This window comes from Charadrius vociferus, unplaced genomic scaffold (assembly GCF_000708025.1).
Source record: "Charadrius vociferus isolate BGI_N301 unplaced genomic scaffold, ASM70802v2 scaffold185, whole genome shotgun sequence".
In the NCBI taxonomy this organism is placed as follows: domain Eukaryota; kingdom Metazoa; phylum Chordata; class Aves; order Charadriiformes; family Charadriidae; genus Charadrius; species Charadrius vociferus.
The window spans coordinates 5,680,991-5,701,567 of NW_009648955.1; the positions used below are offsets into that span (position 1 = coordinate 5,680,991).

General features: G+C 37.6%; 1 protein-coding gene across 1 annotated transcript in view; it reads right to left on the reverse strand.

The window, feature by feature from the left end:
• MDN1 (MDN1, midasin homolog (yeast)) overlaps positions 1 to 20,577 on the reverse strand; it is a 100,381-nt gene that overhangs the window by 63,418 nt on the left and 16,386 nt on the right. The window contains exons 12-34 of the mRNA XM_009887536.1: positions 19,656 to 19,737; positions 18,853 to 18,948; positions 17,673 to 17,785; positions 16,967 to 17,115; positions 16,802 to 16,862; positions 16,058 to 16,269; positions 14,605 to 14,708; positions 13,436 to 13,580; positions 11,937 to 12,033; positions 10,206 to 10,319; positions 9,412 to 9,559; positions 9,124 to 9,234; positions 8,133 to 8,284; positions 7,486 to 7,664; positions 6,914 to 7,122; positions 5,674 to 5,820; positions 4,787 to 4,928; positions 4,525 to 4,659; positions 4,310 to 4,448; positions 3,219 to 3,357; positions 3,003 to 3,133; positions 1,377 to 1,521; positions 155 to 284 (exon numbers count right to left, since the gene is read on the reverse strand). Coding sequence (XP_009885838.1) covers positions 155 to 284; positions 1,377 to 1,521; positions 3,003 to 3,133; positions 3,219 to 3,357; positions 4,310 to 4,448; positions 4,525 to 4,659; positions 4,787 to 4,928; positions 5,674 to 5,820; positions 6,914 to 7,122; positions 7,486 to 7,664; positions 8,133 to 8,284; positions 9,124 to 9,234; positions 9,412 to 9,559; positions 10,206 to 10,319; positions 11,937 to 12,033; positions 13,436 to 13,580; positions 14,605 to 14,708; positions 16,058 to 16,269; positions 16,802 to 16,862; positions 16,967 to 17,115; positions 17,673 to 17,785; positions 18,853 to 18,948; positions 19,656 to 19,737 — 3,080 coding nt within the window. The remainder of the gene's footprint in view (positions 1 to 154; positions 285 to 1,376; positions 1,522 to 3,002; positions 3,134 to 3,218; positions 3,358 to 4,309; positions 4,449 to 4,524; positions 4,660 to 4,786; positions 4,929 to 5,673; positions 5,821 to 6,913; positions 7,123 to 7,485; positions 7,665 to 8,132; positions 8,285 to 9,123; positions 9,235 to 9,411; positions 9,560 to 10,205; positions 10,320 to 11,936; positions 12,034 to 13,435; positions 13,581 to 14,604; positions 14,709 to 16,057; positions 16,270 to 16,801; positions 16,863 to 16,966; positions 17,116 to 17,672; positions 17,786 to 18,852; positions 18,949 to 19,655; positions 19,738 to 20,577) is intronic.

Below are 20,577 nucleotides of genomic sequence, written 5' to 3' on the forward strand. Positions count from 1 at the left end.
AAGTAGAGTCCAAAATATTTCATAAGTGTCCTCAGAGATGTACTTACAAGAAAAAGAGACACAGTGGTGTAAATTCTGAGAAAAGTTTAGCAGCCTCCAAACTATTATTTTTTCTTAACAATGTTTGAATTCCAACACACAGGGAAATACCCACCTTGATTGTTTATTCCACCCAGAGACAATCCTGGATGAAGATTGTGTTTTACAATCTGTATCAAATCATCACGGCCATTGCTTTGTGGACACCATATTTCTGTAAATCTGTTGCGTAATGCAGGAGAAAGCTAAAAAAAAGAACCAGAGAGCAATTCAATTTACATTACATCATATTACTTAAGGTTGCATTTAGCTAATAGCCACGTAAGCCACAGTACTTACAAACAATAAAGCGAACAAGCTAGGTCTTTCCTTCTAATTTTGATAAAGTCACACTTTGTAACCAAATCCTTCAGAGAATGTGGACTTTAAGATTTCTAGTAGTGGCATCAATGCAGGAAACAACTGATAAATGAGTAAGTTCAAAAGAATACGGGAAGAAACTGGGCCAGTTTGCAAGCACCAAGGCTCCATTTCATTCTAGGACATCAAGTATCAAACAATGGCTATGCAATCTCCCTTTGCTTACAGAAGCAAACTACCATGTGGAAATCTGCCTTCAATTACAACTTGTTTCTGCAATTCCTCTCTTCCTCTGGCTGAATTAGTCAAGCAAAAAACCATTAGCACTAACACAACGCAGAAATAAATCCCCTTTCAACATGGCTTTAAAATGAGTTGTTCTGTACTGCAGAAACCAATTTAAATGGAGTATCCATCTTCTTTTGCATAAAAGAGCTCTCAACACTGCTTAAAACTTTTGGGTTTTTTACCTGTCTTAAGTTACTTAATGCCAAAGTTCAGAGACAGATTTTTTTTCATTTAACAACGAATGTCTTCTGGGATGTGATGTTCATATATACTGAGAATGACAAGATGACTTCTAATTGTCACTTTCTGAGCAGCATTAGGGAGAATAATTTATCATGCAACTTCACACTACTCCAGACTCATGTTAGAGCTGGATATACTTGCTTCACGAGCCACATTTCCTGTACTTGAAGTATTCTACATATCAAGCCTACGTACAGTACTTAGGGGCCTAAAGTTTTCTTTGACATACTGCTGAGTATTGACTTATATTGTCAAAATGACAGCACACAAAAGTGATGGAAAACAGATATAACCTAATCCACCTTTAGAGTGAGAAGGCAGATGCCTACTAGGAAGCAATGGATGCCAGAACTGGCATGATGCATTTTTGCATTGCACCTCCAATCACTAACCAGTCAATATGACCAGAAGATGCATGCCGTTCTTCCAGTCGCTTTGACATTTACCTCTTTTTTCCCAAAGTCACCTCCTGGGTTCATGGTCGCAAGGATACGAAACTTCTTTCCTGCAACTAATAGTTCTACCTCGTTCTCCTCATCATCTTGACCACCTTTTTCAGCAAGTACCAATGTCTTTTCAGCTTCAAGAACACTAGAGAGGTTAAGAAAATCGTTTATTTTAAGTTTCATTTCACACTTCAAAAGGTCACTTAAAAATGAAAATCACATTGGCCTGAGTAAACCTTCACTGCCCCAGAATTCGTACTAAAATTGTAAAATCTGTTCATCCTCCCCAGTTAAGAACATTTTTTAACTTTCTTCAGGAGGAAACTCTACCCAACCTTGTTGATAAGGTGCAGGTCAAATGATGTGTCAAAAAACTTACTTAATAAAGTATTAAGTCTTAATAAAGTATAAGTATCTTGCAGCTTTTTAAAAAAGCAATTGCAAAACTTACACTCATAGGAGCTAGATAAAGAAACTGGCACAATGAACCAGTCTTCAAGCTGACACACTATACATCTGAGAAGCATTCTACTAGTTTTTTTGTGGTTTGGGGGGGATTTTGTTTGTTTTATTAGCTGCAAAAGTTGGAGCTGTTACCTGCTTAGAAAAACACTGCTTAGTATCACTGTCAAAACAAAGAGGCTAACTGAACTTTACGAAAGAATGATAGCTGCAATGATACAAGGAAAAACACCCAGCTTGTAACAGAGAGGGTTTGGATATAGTAGAAAAAACAGCTGCTAGCCATCTCAATATAACGGGTAATGGAAAAGACTGAAATGAGGGACACTGCTGGAAGCAGAAAATGAAGTGGGGTGGGTTTTTTTGTTTGTTTTTTTTACACACACACAAGAGGGAAATAACTAGATTTTGTGTCTGGTATTTGACAAGATGCATCATTTTCAAAAGCTCATTGACATGCTGAAAACATTAACATTGCAGATGATAAATTGGAGATTTTAATTTTATTTTTATTTTCCAACCTGACTCATGCTGTAAACTGACTTTAGATACTCTTTTAACTGTTTCAACTAAACTAAGGTTTATGTTCTTAATTTCTTTATCCAGGGACATGATCTATTGAATAAAGCGAATCCGTTCATCATCTTTTTAATCCATGAAATAAATATAACAATTTGAGTGAAGATTAGTCTGTAGCAGCACTATAAAGCCAAATGGAAAGTAATGGCACCAACCAAAGCATTCAAAACCTAATCAGCGTACCAACATATGTCAAGCAAACGTCTACATATCTGCTTTTTAATCCAAGTACCTTATATTTTTCCATTTAAGACATCAAGACTTAGGCAAGACAAGGCAGTTTCATCTTACCTTACCATTTTTCCCCCCTAGCTGTAATTAACATCTCACACAGCAAAAATTACTATCAGCTCCATCAGACAGACAACTAGAAAAACAAACGAAATTGGCACAGAAGTTGAAATACGAATGAGGCCAGTGTTATCTGGGTCATTATTCCTTTCAGCAAGAGCCATACAATTAAGAGAGCAGCTCACACAGGCCAGGAAACAAATGTGCCTAAAAGAACCTAGATTTACCCTGCTCATGTTTCTATAATGAACAGACACATTGAGGATACATAATACTAACACATTTAAGACATACCTGTTAAGTCGCTCTAGTACAGAATCATCAGCTAAAGAAATCTCATCAAGGAGAAAAAAGCCCTCCTCTTTAATTGCTAACACAAGAGGTCCATCACACCACTCAAAGAGTCTAGAACCATCAGATTCCTCCTAAGAAATAGAAAAGGAAGTGAAGTCAATAATAACGGCTCCTTTTTGCTCACACTATCCAAACTACTATCAATGCAAAACAAACCTGGTCTTTCGACCTCTGTCTGACAGGTCGCAGTCCTCCCAGGAAGTCCGAAGTCTCCATATGCAAGTGGCAATTCACCGAGTATAGCTTCTGATTTGTTAATGCTGCAAAGATCTGACAAATGGTAGTTTTACCACACCTGCAACAAAATTTAATTGAAAAGGAATAATAAAAAAAAAAAAAAATCAGCTCACTTTGGACAGGATTCACTTTCATTGAAGAGCTATGAGGCAAAGGCACAGCATGCAAATTTCCTTCTGCTCCTTTCCTTGAAAGAAATGTATGCAAAGTGAAGCCATTTTTGGCACAACTGTTGCTGACTTGCACAAGATGCCTTTAAATAAACTTAAATCAATATCCGCATCGATGGATTTCTGCAGGTTCAAAGTCAAATTTATTTCAGCCTGCCCCTACAGGTAGTCAACTAACCAACATTTCACTGAACTGGAGATGTTATGTGTCTAGGCCAAGCCTAAGTCTGAGGGAATAAACCACTGAGTACCTAGAGTTCTCATTTACTACCTAAATAATTTTACTTCTCCCTTTTCTTGCATTCTTCTTCCTTTCTCTCACACAAAAATTTACTCTTCTAAATTATAACCAGCACAGAAGCAGACAGCATCTACTTGCATGATCTCCTTTACAGCCTATGAGGTGGGGACTGGGGGGAAGAGTAGTAGTAGCAAGTCTGTAATATTCAAATTCTTAAAACAGGTAAAGCAAATGTGCTCTCAAACAGAAAATGTCACAATTCCCCAAAAAGAGCCTCTCCAGTAAGGCACAGAGAGATCCTACAGGTCACCTTGTGAAAGGTGGGGACTGAAGTCAGATCATTTCAATGTTATTACTTTCTATATAATTTCTACGTAGTTATACATAATGCAGATACTCCCATCAAAGACCCGTGCTGAAAGAGACACAAGTGTCTCCCCGCAAGAGGCAACTGTCAAAACCAGCAGTTGCACATCTGCCATGACAGAGGCTCAAATGTCCCAGATCAAAGCAGCACTGAAACCCACGCAGTCGTTTTGTGTCTGACTCAGTGGCTGTTGCAGCATTACAAAGAACCGCATCATAAAAAGCAAGGTTACCCAGTGTCTCCCACCAGCAGTACTGGTTCACCAAACTCCAAGGCTCTTCCCACCAAAATGGCAAGTCTCCTCATCCCTTGAGTCCAGACAATGTGGTTAAAATCTCTGTCCATCACTGACATCCGTGTAGAGGATTTAGCTGCACAACACAAGGCAAACCATCAGCTTCCATCACATCTAGAAAACTACCAGCATGATCCTTCTAAGAAACTTACCCAGTAGCTTTTTGACACTTTCCCCTGAGAAGAGAGACTCAGGATACAGTTTTTTCTTGAAGTGTTTTTCAAGGACACTCTGAATAACATCCACCTCCTCCTGTTTCCTCACTCTGCCTGCCAGAAGCATAAAACCTATAAAACAGAGGAAGAGAGAAAACAATTACTACCTGGTTAATAAGCAACAAAAACTTATACTTAAGAACTAGGGTTAGAAAGCAATTCTACAGACAATTTAAAAACCTGAGGCAGCAGGGCTCACCGTCATTTGCTAAGTGCTGGAGCCAGTCATATTCCTTCTCCAGTTGTTCTGCCAATCTGTACCTTTCAGCCCAACGAAACAGATCCCGCAGGGTAATGAACCCATGCTTCCCAGCAAACACCGTTGAACCTCTGCGGTAAGACTGTCATAAGAACAAAACGTGAGCCATTTTTTCATGAACCTGTTCAAATACTTAAAGCAAAGCTAATCAGAGCTCTCTGATGTGACAATTCTTCAAACAAGCTGTATTTAAAAAAAAAGTGCTTAGTACAGTCACAACTCCTAAACTCAAATTACCTTTACGCAGGTACTTGATAGGCACCAGGAACAAAATAATATAAATAATAATTAATAAAAATACTAAGGAGAAAATAGGGAACTGGAATAAAACAAAATCCAATCGAAAGATTAGATTCTACACCAAAATGTATGTTAGCAGTTTGAAGCGTGCTCTGGTTTGCACTGCTGCAATTGCTTTGTATGAGATAGTTTTAGCTACATACTAAGTGTTAAACATCTGTCAGACACAGGAGTGTTGGAACACATTCAAAATTATTGCTTCAAAATAATACCAAATTTAGCATGACCCAAAGACCCCTACAAATCCAATACTGTACTTTGGATCCAGAGCAAGGGATTATTCTACACACCAAATCCCAAGGCCTTTGGTTATTAATTTTTTTGCTTTCTCCCACATCAGACATTACCTTCCCTATTCTCGGTCTTAACCAATGAACTAAGTACTCTGGTGGGTTCTCTTCCATCTATTATGGTTTAGGCTTTTAAATATCTGCCAGTTAGCAACGCCTCCCCCCACAAAGAAATTTCTATGACTTTGTGCTGAAATATGTTAGCATGTCTTCTACAAAAAGAAGGAAGTCTCATACTTGCAGGTCTAACATGACTTTGACAAGCTTGCTGCAATAAGAGGGTGGCAAACTGCATCGCTTGTGCAGGATGGTTTCCAGTTCAGCACTTGGCAGTTCATCAAAATGCAGTTCCACAAAACGATTTCTGAAGGCTCTGGACAAAACCTAAAATATGAGAACATACTATTGCTTGAACTTTTTCCTTTAATATTCCTCATGTTATATATCTTCTCCTAAACATCCAAAGGAAATATGGATAGCATCATAGCATACAAATTAGCACACACACAAAAACATTGAAAGACAGCATAAGAGACAGCCTGGATGAGGTCAAGAGCTTTAAAATGTGTTGTGTTTTAACTGTGGTAGGCAGCTAAGCACCAAACAGCCACCCGCTCACTCCCCCTACAATGGAATGGGAGAGAGAGCTAGAAGGGTAAAAGTGAGAAAGTTGTGGGTTCAGATAATGACAGTTTCATAGGTAAAGCAAAAGCTGCATGCACAAACGGAGTAGAATTAGGAATTCATCCACTACTTCCTATCAGCAGGTGAGTGTTCAGCCATTTCCAGGAAATCAGAGTTTCATCATGCACAATGGTTATTTGTGGAAACAAACATTGAACATCCCCCCCTTCCTCCTTCTCCCCGCTGTTTTTATTGCTGAGGATGATGTCATATGGTTTGGGATATCCCTTTGGTCAGCTGGGATCAACTGTTCCAGTTGTGTCCCCTCCCAGCTTCTTCTGTAGCCCCAGCCTACTTGTTGGCAGGGTAGTGTCAGAAGCAGAAAAGGTTTTGACGCTGTTCGAGCGCTGCTCAGCAATACCAAGGACATCCCTGTGTTATCAACACTGTTTTGGTCACAAATCCAAAACATAGCACCATTACCAGTCGCTATGAAGAAAATTAACTATTCCAGCACAAAATGGACACCAATCGCCTAAGTCAAATCTCTTCTCTGGTGCTCTTGAGCAAGAAATTCGGAATCAAATATAACACACGTGAACCACAGTTCAGTAAAGCACTGAAATCTCAATTACTCAAAACAAATTAGAAATTTGGTATCCGCAAAATAAGCAACTAACCTAAACAGAACTCAGCTGTACTGAAAGTTGGTTCACAGCCACCTCATACCTACCTCTTAAGAATTTCATGTTAATTCTGTGCTACACATCAGAAAGTTTTTGCATCACACTTTTATATACAAGAGAGATTAATTTCTGAGTCATAGCTACTCAAAGGAAGAGATTATACAGACCTTTCTGCCACCATAGAGTCCTGGAGGATTCTGTGTAGCAAACAGCATGAAGCGAGGGTGAGCTTTGACAACTTCCTGGGTCTCAGTAACGAACAGCTCCCTGTTATCATCCAATAAACGGTTGAGAGCCTCCAGAACATCAGTGGGAGCCAAATTCAGTTCATCTAGAACAATCCAGTAACCCTTTCTCATTGCATCTATAAGAATGCCTTGGAGGAAAAAGAAAACGTTCTCATTAAAAATCTAACAAACTAAATCTAACAGAAGCATGCATTTAGATACTTCTAGCAACCAGTTTTCACTCAGTACAAATGCTAATCCAGAGACAGAAGCAACAGTATTAAGTTGTTGAATTCTTTTCTTTATGTCCAATAGGACAAATATGATGAGACAAACGCGAACTCTTAGGAATCCACTGAAGTTATGTAACTGATTATAATTAATACGCAACTTCTAACTTTATGACAGGTCATCTCTCCATCGTAATAAAACAGGTTAAGTTAAGCAGAAAACAAGAAAAAAAGCAGTGAGGTGAGACAGGAATTTGCAGTAAATACAATATGCTCACTCACCTTCCTTAAACATCAACTTCCCAGACGCGTCTGATGTGTAACAGCCAATATATTCCTGGATGTCAGTGTGCTCATGATTGTTAATCCTTACACAATGATTCCCAGTAGCAGCAGCCAGCCAGCGAATTAAACTGGTTTTACCAACAGAGGTCTCTCCTTGAATCAGTACTGGATGAGTCCTAAAAGGGATAACCAAAACAGTGGCTTATAAAAGCATGAGTCGTGTCTTCCTCATATGCAAGACATCAACTTTATTTGAAATTTTCGCAGATCTACATCTCACTACTTCACTCACTTGGAGTATTCAAGATCATACGCTAAAAGGGGAACACAAGTAACTTTATGCCCAAGTACTAACTGCTACCTATGAAGCTTTGCATGGCAGTGTGAAATAAGCAGGTTATTCTAACTGCAAATTTCTATATTATCATTTAATTAAAACTAGGTATGGCTTAGGGTAAGATGGCTTAAGGAGACAAGAAATACATGTAGAAATTCAAGCCACTGTGTAATGAAAAGTTAACCATAAAGTAGAAGGAAAGTGGACGTTAGTCATGCCAAACAATAAAGGCTAGACAGGCACCACTTGAGGCCCAAATAAACATCTTTAACTTAATTTTTTAATGGAAGAGTTGAAACAGACTTACCCTGCGGACACAACTCTGGCAATGTCTTTCAGATTAAGCTTAACTGAAGGGGTTAGCACATAAGTCTCATCTAAAGTAGGTTCTTTATCCCCAGCTGAAATCCAGTATCCTTCTATAAGTACAAATCTCCCTCCTTGGGGTTTTGGTATTTGCTAAGGAGACATGACAGAAATAATAGATTATAAAAACGAGTTTCACTTTGCTAATGAAGACAAATACTGTTACAGCACTGCAATATATTCTGTAAGAAGTCATTTTAAATTAATACCTGAACAACACTCCTGCAGTTAGCACTGCCCCCTCGTCACAGAATGCAAATTACAGGAAAAGCCTGAACAGATTATTTCAAGGTCATAAAGCAGGAATCTTTGCCAATGCCATGAAGATAAAAGTGTCTCAAGAGGCCTAGCACTGCCGTTTTGAAGTACACTTCCAAGCAGGAAATTGGCTTTTATCTTTTTACATTCATACACATTTTCTAACATTAAGGGTTTTATTCTAAAACAAATACCTATCTCTTACAACTGGCTTCCCCATCCCACCTGCCCAGTCCCCCATGCAAACTCATGCTGGGCTCCCAGCACTACTGAGATTCTTCCTTTCCCATTAGAGACAAAGCACAGATGTTTGCTTCGTATCCATATGTTCTGCATTAGGAGTCTAAAAATAAAAAGCCTGTGAAAGCTCCTTAAAAGTCTGTGAAAGCTTCACAGTTGGAGTCACTGTATTAAGCTATCCACAATCCACAATGCTGTAATTATTCAGACTTCCATATTTTTTTCAAATTAACAAATAAACTAGCTATCATATGGGTATTTCAAGCAGAAGTAAAAAGTTACAAAGGAACAGTATTAATACTTTTTTTTTTAGTTCTTATAAGATGAAAAGCAGGACTGCAAGAAGGAAGTGTAGAAGAAAAAGGCAGAGAAGGCAACCCAAGGGAAATTCTACTCTGAATACTGAACAACTCTATATAAGCTTAGTTACCTACCTGCTTGAGGAGGGTTTTGATGTTGCCAGAGACTATATGCTGGCAAATTAGCTTTTGAACTACTGGGTGAGAACCTCTGTCAAGCTGCGTCAGGAAACTCAAACAGAAGCCCTAAGAAGAAGAGTTATTTTCAGTGATAAAATGAAAAAACATTAGGGGAAAAAAAAACACCCAGAGATTAAAGAATCATTTCTGTTCAATATTGCACTTAGAAAAGAGGATTATCCTTTACCCAAACAGTTTTTGTATTGAATACACACTGAAACAAACCCCAGCACAGGTAATCACCTCATACAGTGAGCGTGGTATGCTGCTACATGGATTAGATGCTGCAAATCTCAACGCCCTGCAAAGTGTACGGAGACTATAGTGAGGTCTGTGGCCAGTTCCATCCACCAGCTTTGCTTCTGCTTCCTTTCTCACAGATAAATAAAAGCTGCAAAAATAAAGAGTGAAAGCAGTCCCAGTTACATAGTGCTGTTACTGATCAAACCATTGCTCTAAGGAATTAAACCCAAAGTATGAACACCTAAGCTTATCTCCAACTGTCACTGGTTAGGAAAGCCATGACAAACTCTGCCACCTGTATAGACAGTGAAGGAAAGCAACAAAACATTTTAGAACTGTATTTTTGAGAGCCCTTGAGAGAATGACTATAAACTCAGTGTGTTTTAAACATGTAACAGTTCTTCAGGTTAATACCGTGAGATAGTACGCCTTAAACTGGGGGAAAGAGAGGTAACTTCATATACACACAAGACTTTCATTGGTATGATCTATGGAAACAACTATTTTAGTCTCTCGGATGCGAAAGAGGACCAAAACAACAATGCTTTTTAACTGGTGCCACAAAAAAAAGGCAATTCTGAATAAGAAAAAGTAAATCTCCTCCCCACAAGTACAGACACCTTCAGAGGGAAGAGGATGGACGCCTACCCTCCGTCGTTTCCTAAGGCTATGGAAACTGCTGTGTGGGGAGCATTACAGTGTTTCCCAAAACAATCTAACCACAGACTACAGTTACATACTTTCTTTTTGTGACTTATTCCATCAAGGATTTAAAGAGATTACAACCAACTTACTTCACAATTCCTTGTACTGTATTTTTGTTCACATTCAAGCCTCTCAGATAATCCATGATAAGAACTTGCAAATCTCCTTCATTTCTCAATTCTTCTACATAAAGTTCAGTAAACCTGTAAGAATCAAATCAATCCATAACACTTAGACATATAATCACATTATATATGATTCTCATGGTACATAACTTTTACAATATTTTAAGCAGCAGAATACTGACTTGTCAAACTACCTATAGATAGACTAAATAATCAGAGTAATTAAAAAGAAAGTTTTAATAATACCTTATTTTTAAGTATTTTATCTGAATTATTTTAACCTAGTAGACTGAAAATGAACTATGGGACACTATTTTTTAAGATTAAAATTTTAAACAATTTGCAATTGATATCCAAACATTGCAGCATGAAGACCAGAGCACTGACGCAGCAGGAGCACTTTTCAAAGTGGACTCTAATGGTCTCTGTTTTAAAAAGTGGACACTTACGAGACGAGGTATCACCCATTCTAATTTAGTTATGACTAGCACATCCAGGACTAGCATATCCAGGTTGTTTCTATTTTTACAAATATCAATCTCAGCAATGATAAAATAAGAAAACTTGACAATAAGCAAAGGAAAATTAGCAGCAAAAGACACACTCAGTAAAGTTCTGAGGATCTTTAAATATGTCAGTGTTTCACATTTAGTACACTACACTGGCAGCTCTACTTAATGAACATATTTTCTAACTGTTAGTTAGTCCAGTATATTCACATCAGGTATTGAATATGAGTCTTCAGCCCTTCTATGCCATGCATTACAACTGCAAATAATTGCAGTTGTAATAATTGTGGCTGAGGACACACCACAGCAAACCCAATACAACTGAGCAATATCATTAACTTCAGAGGGGTGGATATTTTTGACAAATGAAAACGTAAGTTCATTTTAACTTAACAAGCTGAAGTCTCCTCGCTTTCTTTTCTTCTACTACTAAGCCAGGAAAGCTAATAGCAATAAAATACTTTGCCACAAACAACTGCAAATTGCTAGTTACATATAGTGAGCGAATCTCTACAGTTTTGCACAGTGTTTATGAACCTGATAAAGGATGACACGTGCAACTTTTGGCATTCGTGAAGGAAACTGCATCAAATACAAGCAGAAGATCTTTGCATTCAGGAACAGGTAGTACAGAAGAATAGATTTGCCACAACTCCAATTTCCTGGCCACAGCTTAAACGTTTGAAGATCACATGTTAAATACTTTGAACGTCATATATCTGCTCCAACCATGCAAAACACCTTCCTTCTGAGAAAACAAGGCTGGATATACAGCTTTTTGCAAGGATCATCAACACTTCTGAGTCATCAAAAGAAAGACTGCTAAACAGACACAAAGCACTTGTCTTTATTATACCCACCAGGAACATAAAATGCTGCATTCCCAGGTACTGACAGCTTAATTGTAAATAATGTTCATTCCCTTGCCCCCAGTGACAACACTCTACACTACTGCTAGACTATTTGCTCATGCTCAGCAACTTTACAGAAGTATATTCCTGATGCTATTTCATGAAAAACCTTCACCATGATGTGGAAAGCACCTCTCATAGGAAGTTAATTTGAGTTCAGACTTATATCCTCAGGCTTAAAATACAGCATTCTTCACTGGGTCAACTCGTGAAGCTAGTTAAATCCTGAAAAAGACAGTGACTAAGTATTTTGTCACAGAATCATTATTTCCTACCTGTTTCTTATTCCTGGAGGAAGATTTCTCTTTCCAACATCTGTAGCTGGATTCATGCATGCAAACAAGCGAAAATCAGGGTGACGGACAAGAGGCTCTAAAGGAAAACAGAAATAAGAAACCTAAGGTTAATGCTAAACCCAGGATATTTGTTATGCTAAATGAGATAGATTTTCTCTATGCTAGTTTTTCTTTTCCTCTGCTACATTTTCTTAAAATACCAGGGTGAATAGTTTTCAGAGAATAAGCCCATGTAATATTATCAGAAGTATGTCTGCATCTTTAGAACAGCCACAGGCAAGTGAAACCCTGACTGTTATTTGTGCATAGCAGGACATTTTACCAACACAAAATATTTCAAAAATTATGTAAGCCCTAAACTTAGAACTCCTTTTGTCTCTTTCAGAATGATGGCCAATGCTCCCTCAGCCAGGCAGAAAACCCACTTAGGAAGCTCATACAACATTTGTTTCTACCTGTAGCTCCCCAAAACAATATTCAGCAATTGCATTTTTTACCTTTAGATGTGTACTGAGTCTGGCTGGGATGGAGTTAACTTTCTTCACAGCAGCCCCTGTGGTGCTGTTGAGAACTCACCAATGTTTTGGCTATTGCTGAATTGTGCTGGCACAGCATCAAGGCTTTCTCTTTTTCCTCACTCTGCCCTCCCTCCCTCAGTGACTTAGCTGGGGATGAGCAAAAAGTTGGGAGGGGACACTGTTGGGACAGCTGACTCAAACTGGCCAAAGCGATATTCCCTACTATATAATATCAAGCTCAGCAATAAGAACTGGGGTAAAGGAAGAAGCAGATGGTGATTTTTGTCTTCCAAGGTGGCTGTTGCTTAGAGATTGGCTGGACTTTGATCTTCTTGGGGGAGCTGGTTAGTGACAGCCTTTGCATCACTTGTTTCACATGAGTTTTCTTGCTTTTGCTCTTCCTAATCTCTCCCCCATCCTTCTGGAGGGTGGTGGAGTAGAAAGAGTGAGTGAGCAGTTGTGTGGGTGCTTAGCTGCTGGCTGGTGTCAACTCACAAGGACTCAGAAAAATCAAAGGCCTTGTCCAGGTATTTCTAGCTGGAGAACAAATATATTCTCAGGATCAGTGAAAGACAGTAACTACATTAACCTCATGTCCCATGCCCTTAGCCGTCAAGCTACCTCAACTTTGTAAAAAAAAAAAAAATAAAAAAATAATGACACTCCCTGAATAGTCTTTAGAGACAGCAATGCCTACTAAGGCCACTAGAGAGATCTGCTCCTTGTAGAATCCAAAGAGGCAAAAGCTTCAACAATTTCTTCATGCTGAAATCTCCTGAGCCACAGTGACTTAGAACTCCCACTTCTTGCATGCAAGTATGAAGTCTAGAAAGAACACAGTCTCTTCTGCACACATTCTTTTTAACAGTAAATGTTCTCAACTTACGTTGAGCTGTATAGGATAGGGAATTCAATTAAATGGACAGCAAGATACAGCATAAGCAAGCACAGAAATAGTACCTGTGTCTCCTCTGTCTAGTAATACCAGCGACCCAGACGATCCTTCCAATAAACCACTCAGGCACTCTAAAGTCTCTGCTGCAGCCAAGTTAATCTCATCCAGTAAAATCCACTCTCCTTTTTTTACTGCTTGTGCCAGAGTACCCTAAAAATAAGATCAATTTGTTAATCATGTCAACAGCAGTGACATAACAACTAAACCATCTGTATACTGGAAACACTTGTTTTGCAGTCTATGGATTGATTAGACAAACGGCAATTCCAGACCTTTTACAGCAATAGCAGTTTTACTGCTCTCCCTCAGTAACAGCAATTATTTTGCAAGTCACAGAAGTCAGACAGCTATCACCATTATCAGCTACCATTTAAATTAGCTCAGATACAACAGAATTAAGCTCTCTTATTTGTGCAATACTGCCTGTCAGTGATAACCATCACTGTAGTGCATAAACTTCACTGACACCACTATGAGAATAAAGGCAGTTAATCTAAACACATCCAAACAAAGACACAAGCAATATTATGTTCCTCAGGGAACTATAAGTTATTAATTAAAACTATACTTAAGTCAAAGGTTCTCCAACTACTTATATAGTCATTTTATAGAAAGAAATCTGGTCAACATTTTACACTTTACATAAAATTTTATAGTATATAGTCAGACTAAAAGGGTGACAAGGAACCAACGTGCATAAACCATGTATCACAGTTTCCCCTGATCACACTTAGTCATTAGAATAGTATACCATGGGTTTGAAACATTTAAAAAAAAAAAAAAATCACTTCTAGATAAACAGCATAGATTCTTAATATTAAATCCTTCACAGGAGTCCTCAGGCAGGAGCACGCCCTACTGGAGATTGGTCAAGACGTGTTTTCTAATGTCATACACTTGAAAAGATATGACATATTGCTGGTATTTTTTATCATACCAGTCCTAATTCCTATTCTACAGCACTGAATTAATGTGTTACCACAAAACATTCTCCCACCCCCCATCTAACCACCACCTCCTTGCAGTAGCACATTTCGTTCCAGAGTTATGATGGAACAAGTTTTACTTCACAGCAAGATTCTTGCCAGGAAGTTATTTATATAATACCGATCACAAAGTCTTTTAAATGCTCCTCCTTATTCTTCCTAGAATCAAAACACAAATCTCTAAATACCTCAACAAATGCAAAGAGAAGAGCATTTTCTGTCATTTTCATCTGTTGATGAGCATGATTCAGTTTCAGACCAAATGCCTCCCACTTTTCCTTCAGCGGTGAGCCTATAAGCAAAACAAATTTAAGTTTGTACCATCAGAACAATAGCACAAAACATGTTTACAAAAATATTTTAATCAAGCTGTTTCAAGCACAGAGATACAAGAGTAAGCTTGGCTGAACAATGAAAACATTAAAGTTCTACAGATGACATCTCATGAATGAAAGAAAAAAATAAATTTTGCTGTTTTTGGTTTTGTTTTGTTTTGTTTTTAATTTAGCTGAACACTACTGACATATGGGTACAGATAATTTGCTACTCATTCCAGCATGTCCTAGCTTAGGAACAAATACTTATGCTGCACTTGGTTTCAGTACGACTGTTAGCACTCCCTGATTTCCAAAGACAAAGAGACATCTCAGAAAAATAACTCCAAATTTACAAACGTTATGACAGCACAGATTAACAGTGAACAACTCAGTACCAGTAAAAACACTGTTGCTTATCAGTTATGACACTATTTACTATTGCACTTATTTCAGTTATTTGTTTAAAGTCGCAGCTTGAGCTATATGCAGCATCATGACTTAAGTTCTACCTTTGCAAGTTACAGATTTCAGCTTGTCTTTATTTTAGGACTGTCAATACTTGCTACAAGTCGTCTTTAAACCTCTTAAAGAAGAGGGGAGACAAGTTTCATAATTAAGTTTACTTGGCCCATACCAAACGAAAGCTACAACTTCACTTGTGCAGCAGGTTGCGAAGTATAAAACAAGAAAAACGTTTACTTGGAAAAAACTAGAACAAAAAGTAAAGAACTAGGCAAGTCAGCATCACTGACAGCGAAACCAAAGTCATCAGCAAGCTCTTAGCAAGCTTTTAAAGTCATCACTACCGTAAGAGAGCTATTTGGGTTTGGGGGTTTTGTTGTTGTTGTGTTTTGCTTTCTTTTTAAAATAGGATATATTTGTGATACGTAATGAGGTTCCAGGACTGAAAGAAAGTTCGAATGCATTCATATGAAAGACTGTCACACAAAACACTAGGACTGTTCACCAACACAGCAACAAAGTAAGTGCCTAAGTGCCGAGTGGAGACCAGATGTCAATGGCACCATAGGTCAGACAAGTAAAGATTCACTCTGTCAGACGTAGGTACCAACAGTGATGGGTGAGAAAGAAAAAAAACCCCTATTCTAACAGTATTATGAATGTTGTCTTGTAGACAGAGATTGCATTTTTCACCACCAGAAGAAGAAAGTAATCGAGGGATAAAAAAAAAAAAAAGCCGCACACAAACCAAAACCAACCCACCACAAAACTCAAAAATCAACAAACAATAAATTAACCAGTACTTATCTACTCTCAGCAATGGTTCACCCCTAACGTGTGTTTGATCAGTTTGAATTCTCACCAGACGCATTTTCTTTTGCTTCCTTATTAATAGCAGATTTATGAATATGCTGCATTAGTTTTAGCAGATCATGCCAACGTTTCTGCCTGTAGCAGGTCTGAATGTGCCCCAAGAACGTCTGATTTTTCTTTCTAGAAAATGTCTGAGAGAAGAGTTCTTCAAAAGACTCTCGCAGTGGTAGCCAGATCAGCTTATTATCCACAGGCTTGTAACTGAAGAGAAGCAAAAGAGTAATTACTTATTTGTGACACAGGAACTAGCATCTGTGAACTAACAAAAACTGTTACTGGAACAACAATATTGTCCATGAAGGAACCTTCATTTCCAGAGTTTTTTACTCAACTAACGAGCAAAGTAAGATTGCACATATTTAAATGCACCTTATAAAGACAGGACCACCCTGATAAGTAAAATATTTTTACTACTACCAACCAGTACATCCAGTGAATACTATACCGTATTTATATTGAACAGTTTAGCCATTTTTAAAGAGACATTGGGTTGTGCTTTTAAATGACTTCACCACACACAAAAGTGCACAGAATTCACTGAAACTGCCGCTGTTCTTCAGCAAAGACAAGGTTTCTGCATGCAAATATGTTTCTTAAGACATTTATGCTACTATGAAACAGATACATGTCTAAAAACAATTCTTTGACAACACAACAATACTTGCATTAGAAGCTTGTTCTGATACTGCCAATTTGTTATGCAGAACAGACAAAAGAGCAGTCAGTGACTCACCCCCCTAATAGATCTGCTGTGTCACTTTGTTGGTTCATGTTGATAACCCTCAAACGGTGTCCTTGAAACAGAAATAGAAAGCATCATCAACTTAAGGTATTTTTTTTGTTTGTTTGTTGTTTTCTAAATCATCTTCGTGTAAGTTAGTCTTCACACTTTATTTACCTGTAATATGAGCAAGGTACTGAACAGTTGAGGTTTTGCCAGTTCCTGTTTCACCAACCAAAAGCACAGGCTCTCCTTTTACAACACAAACTGCAAGCTGTTCAATCAATACTGCAGATGGCCGCGTGGCAGCAAAGGTTTGTTTTGCTCTGCAAAAACAAAGGAAGTAACTCAAACCCAAGATTTATCAAGGAGCTCATTTCAATTTTACTTTTTTTTTTTTTTCTTCAAGAGGAGCAGTTGAATTTAGGATCATTATTTTTTATTTAATTAAAAATGTAGGTTTGGAAAATTTCATTCCAAGATACCCCTATAAGATTCTTACTTTTCTCAAGATACAATCTAGACATTCAGGGTTTCCAAAGAACTTCCTGGCCAGTGGAGTTAGTGCCACATACTACAACAGTCTCCCTTTACAAAGACAGATTCCTCAAAAATCTTATAATAACAGCTGTGGATCCACACTACTTTGAAGAAACTCTAGTTCAAAAGAAACTGAAAAGCTCTGTGCTTTGGCTGCCAGAAGTATGATGCAGATAGCCTTAAAGATGTACAAGGAAAAGCTCAGGTCACAAGAGAAAGAACTCATCCTGTTCCTTTCATTAACAGTGAGAATATCCAATTTGTATTTTTTTAAGCCCGTGACTCCCAATATATACTATTCCGCCACAAAATATTTCGATTCACATGGAAACGACAAGTCTACCTTTGTAGAGTGAGAGTCTGGGTTTGTTTCTTCATGAGATGCACTCTTCCAACAGAAACTTCTTGTTCCCGTATTAGAATTTCTGGTTTATAGAGTTCACAAAAGAACTCTACCTGTGAAGAAAGCATCAACATTTCCAATACCAACGTTGCCTACAACATCACACTAAGAACACCCATGGCATGCTCCCAGTATTACTTTGCAGCAAGCTGATGTTCATTATATTTTGCAGGTTTTACATACTCATCACCTAAAATAATGAAGGACCTCAGAAGCGTCATTGTCTTGTACAAACAGTGTCTTTCAATTTAATAATCTGGTAATGGGTCTATGCCATTACATTTCTACTTCATCTACTTCCACAGTAGTTCAACTACATAACTGTTCCCAGGTTCAAGTTTATCTTAACTAATAATAATAAAAAACCCCTACCTCCCTCAAAAAAGAATTTGTTTAATACCTCTGTATAAAAAAGGATATTTTGCCATTGGCAGCGCACAATACATTTTTGTATTGAAATAAAGCAAAAGAAGAAGGACAAACAGAAAAAGTTTCAGAGATCCATTTGTCTACCCAACTGGCAAGTTTTCCATCTTGAAGTAACAGAGGTGGGATTTTTTTTTTGCAATCAAACTATTGTAGTCCGAAATAGCTGACACAGTAATGATTTAGTTTAATTCAGCCATTTATAACACACACTATTAATATAGAAAGAGTTACTAGCCTCCAGAGAGTTACTTGATTTTGGAATTGATGATTACAGAACAAGTAGCGAGGAAGATTATGTTTCTCTCTGATCTCGTCATTTAAGTGATTAAAATTCACTGTGATCACCAAAGAAAAAACACATTCTTTACTATTCTGTGCACGTAGCAGTATCATGTGCTTAGATAACTGTGCTGTTCCAGCTGTGTCACCCTTCTTTTGCATGATGAGGCCATTTGCAATCTGCCGTGAAACAGGTTCACTGGAACTTTATGAGAAAAAAAATGCAGCTCCAAATAAAAGAGGAAATAAAACAGATCCTGGGATAGTACAGAGAGCAAAAAAACCGTATGGGACAAAGAGACAGGCATAATTTTTAAGAAAAACAGTAGAACACCTTTAAATGAATCCCTACAAAGATGGCAACTTATAGAATATTACCAATAAACATCACGTTAATTATAGCTCAACATACCTTTTTCTTGGAAATGTTTAGTTTACTTCCAATAACTTTTGCCATTTTCTGTCTGCTCCCTTGGTTGGACAGCATAGCTGTGAAACAGTCCAATGCCTGTCAAGGGGAAAACAAATCAACTTCTTCAATAGAAATTTTCTATGATATGAGCTAACAAGCACCATCTTAATGTACATGAGCCTGAATCCAATCCAGCCTTGGTAAATAAAATTATTCCACTGTCCACAAATCGAGTCAAACAAAGGAGTACAAAAGAATGTTATGAGAACTTCTAAACTCTATAATGTAGTGTATTTCTATGGAAAGTAAAAACTTTTCAATGCCCAGTCACAGAATTGATTTTTAAATTAATGGACCAAAATGGAGAAGGAAGTGATTAAGATCTCACATCTTAAAAATACCTCTGACTGATGCACACCTGAAAAATTCCAACACTGGAACGTAAATTGATGCATAAGGAAGTAGAAAGAAGCCTAATACTACAAGAAAAAGGAAAGATCTTAAAACTTTTGCTCTCAGTTATATGCAACCCCAGCTCATATCAGTTAAAACTATGTTGCAGCATGCTGTTTGTATCACAGTACTAAGTCTGGATTGGTGTTCAGAACATTACTGCAAAAAGTTTTCCTAGTAATAAGGAAAGGCTCCAATCAAAAGATCGCAAACGTTCCAACTACGGCCCAATTGCTTCAGATAAAACTAAACATAAATTTCAATCTCACATTCCCAAATAGAGTATTTTATGATTTGTGAGACAATACTAGAATTTAGGTATGCAATTTCTGAATCAAGTCTTACCGCACCTCCTGAAAAATATTTACTGCTGTGGTTGAAGAATTACTGTCGAAGTTGTAAGCAATCCTGCTGCACCAATTCAGTAAGTCTCTAAAAAGAAAAACAAAAAGATCAAGTACAATCTACACAAAATGCACAGCATCTTCTTTCATGTTCAGCTTAGGTCATCATGTCGTCCTGTGGCAATTGCACATTTAGTTGTTGTGTAAGTTGTACATGGGAAGACACATATATACACGATACTAATTCTAAAGACTAACTGAGCACATAAAGACCAACAGTGTTGCTTTCAGACATGTTACTTAGAAATACATAACACATACTCCATTAAGCCATAAAGTAATTACAAAATTGAAAAAATGAAAAGCAGCAGGTTTTTCATCCAGAAAGATAAAAACCCCTATTTTTTCAAGACACTGACTCCTTATCAACAACAAAATCTTCCAAAAGGCAAGAAAAGGAAACATCTAATTCTAGCAAAACAACAGCTGTTTTAAAATTAGTGACGTTATTATGCTTCACTAAAAAAAAATAGCTACTACCCACACCTAAGTATTTATTGACTAATTCACAAAGCAGTACTGGTTACAGAAATGCCACATGAGTAGAACCGGCACCTGGTATGAGAGGAAGAAATAATTGAACGTCAAGCTGCATTTCATCATAAAAATTCTGAAATTAATAGTATTCTACAGATCTGGTTATTTTCAGTCATCTGTTAGTTAGAATGCTGTGAGTGTCTAATACAAAATTATCTAGATAAGCAAAAAAAATATAATGCTGTGAGTGTCTAATACCAAATTATCTAGATAAGCAAAAAAAATATGGTTGTTGAAAACACTATCTACTGGCTATTGTGAGAACACTATACAGTGCATTTCAGTCAACAGTTCTTAACTAGAGATGATATTTTGTGTTAAAATGAATTGA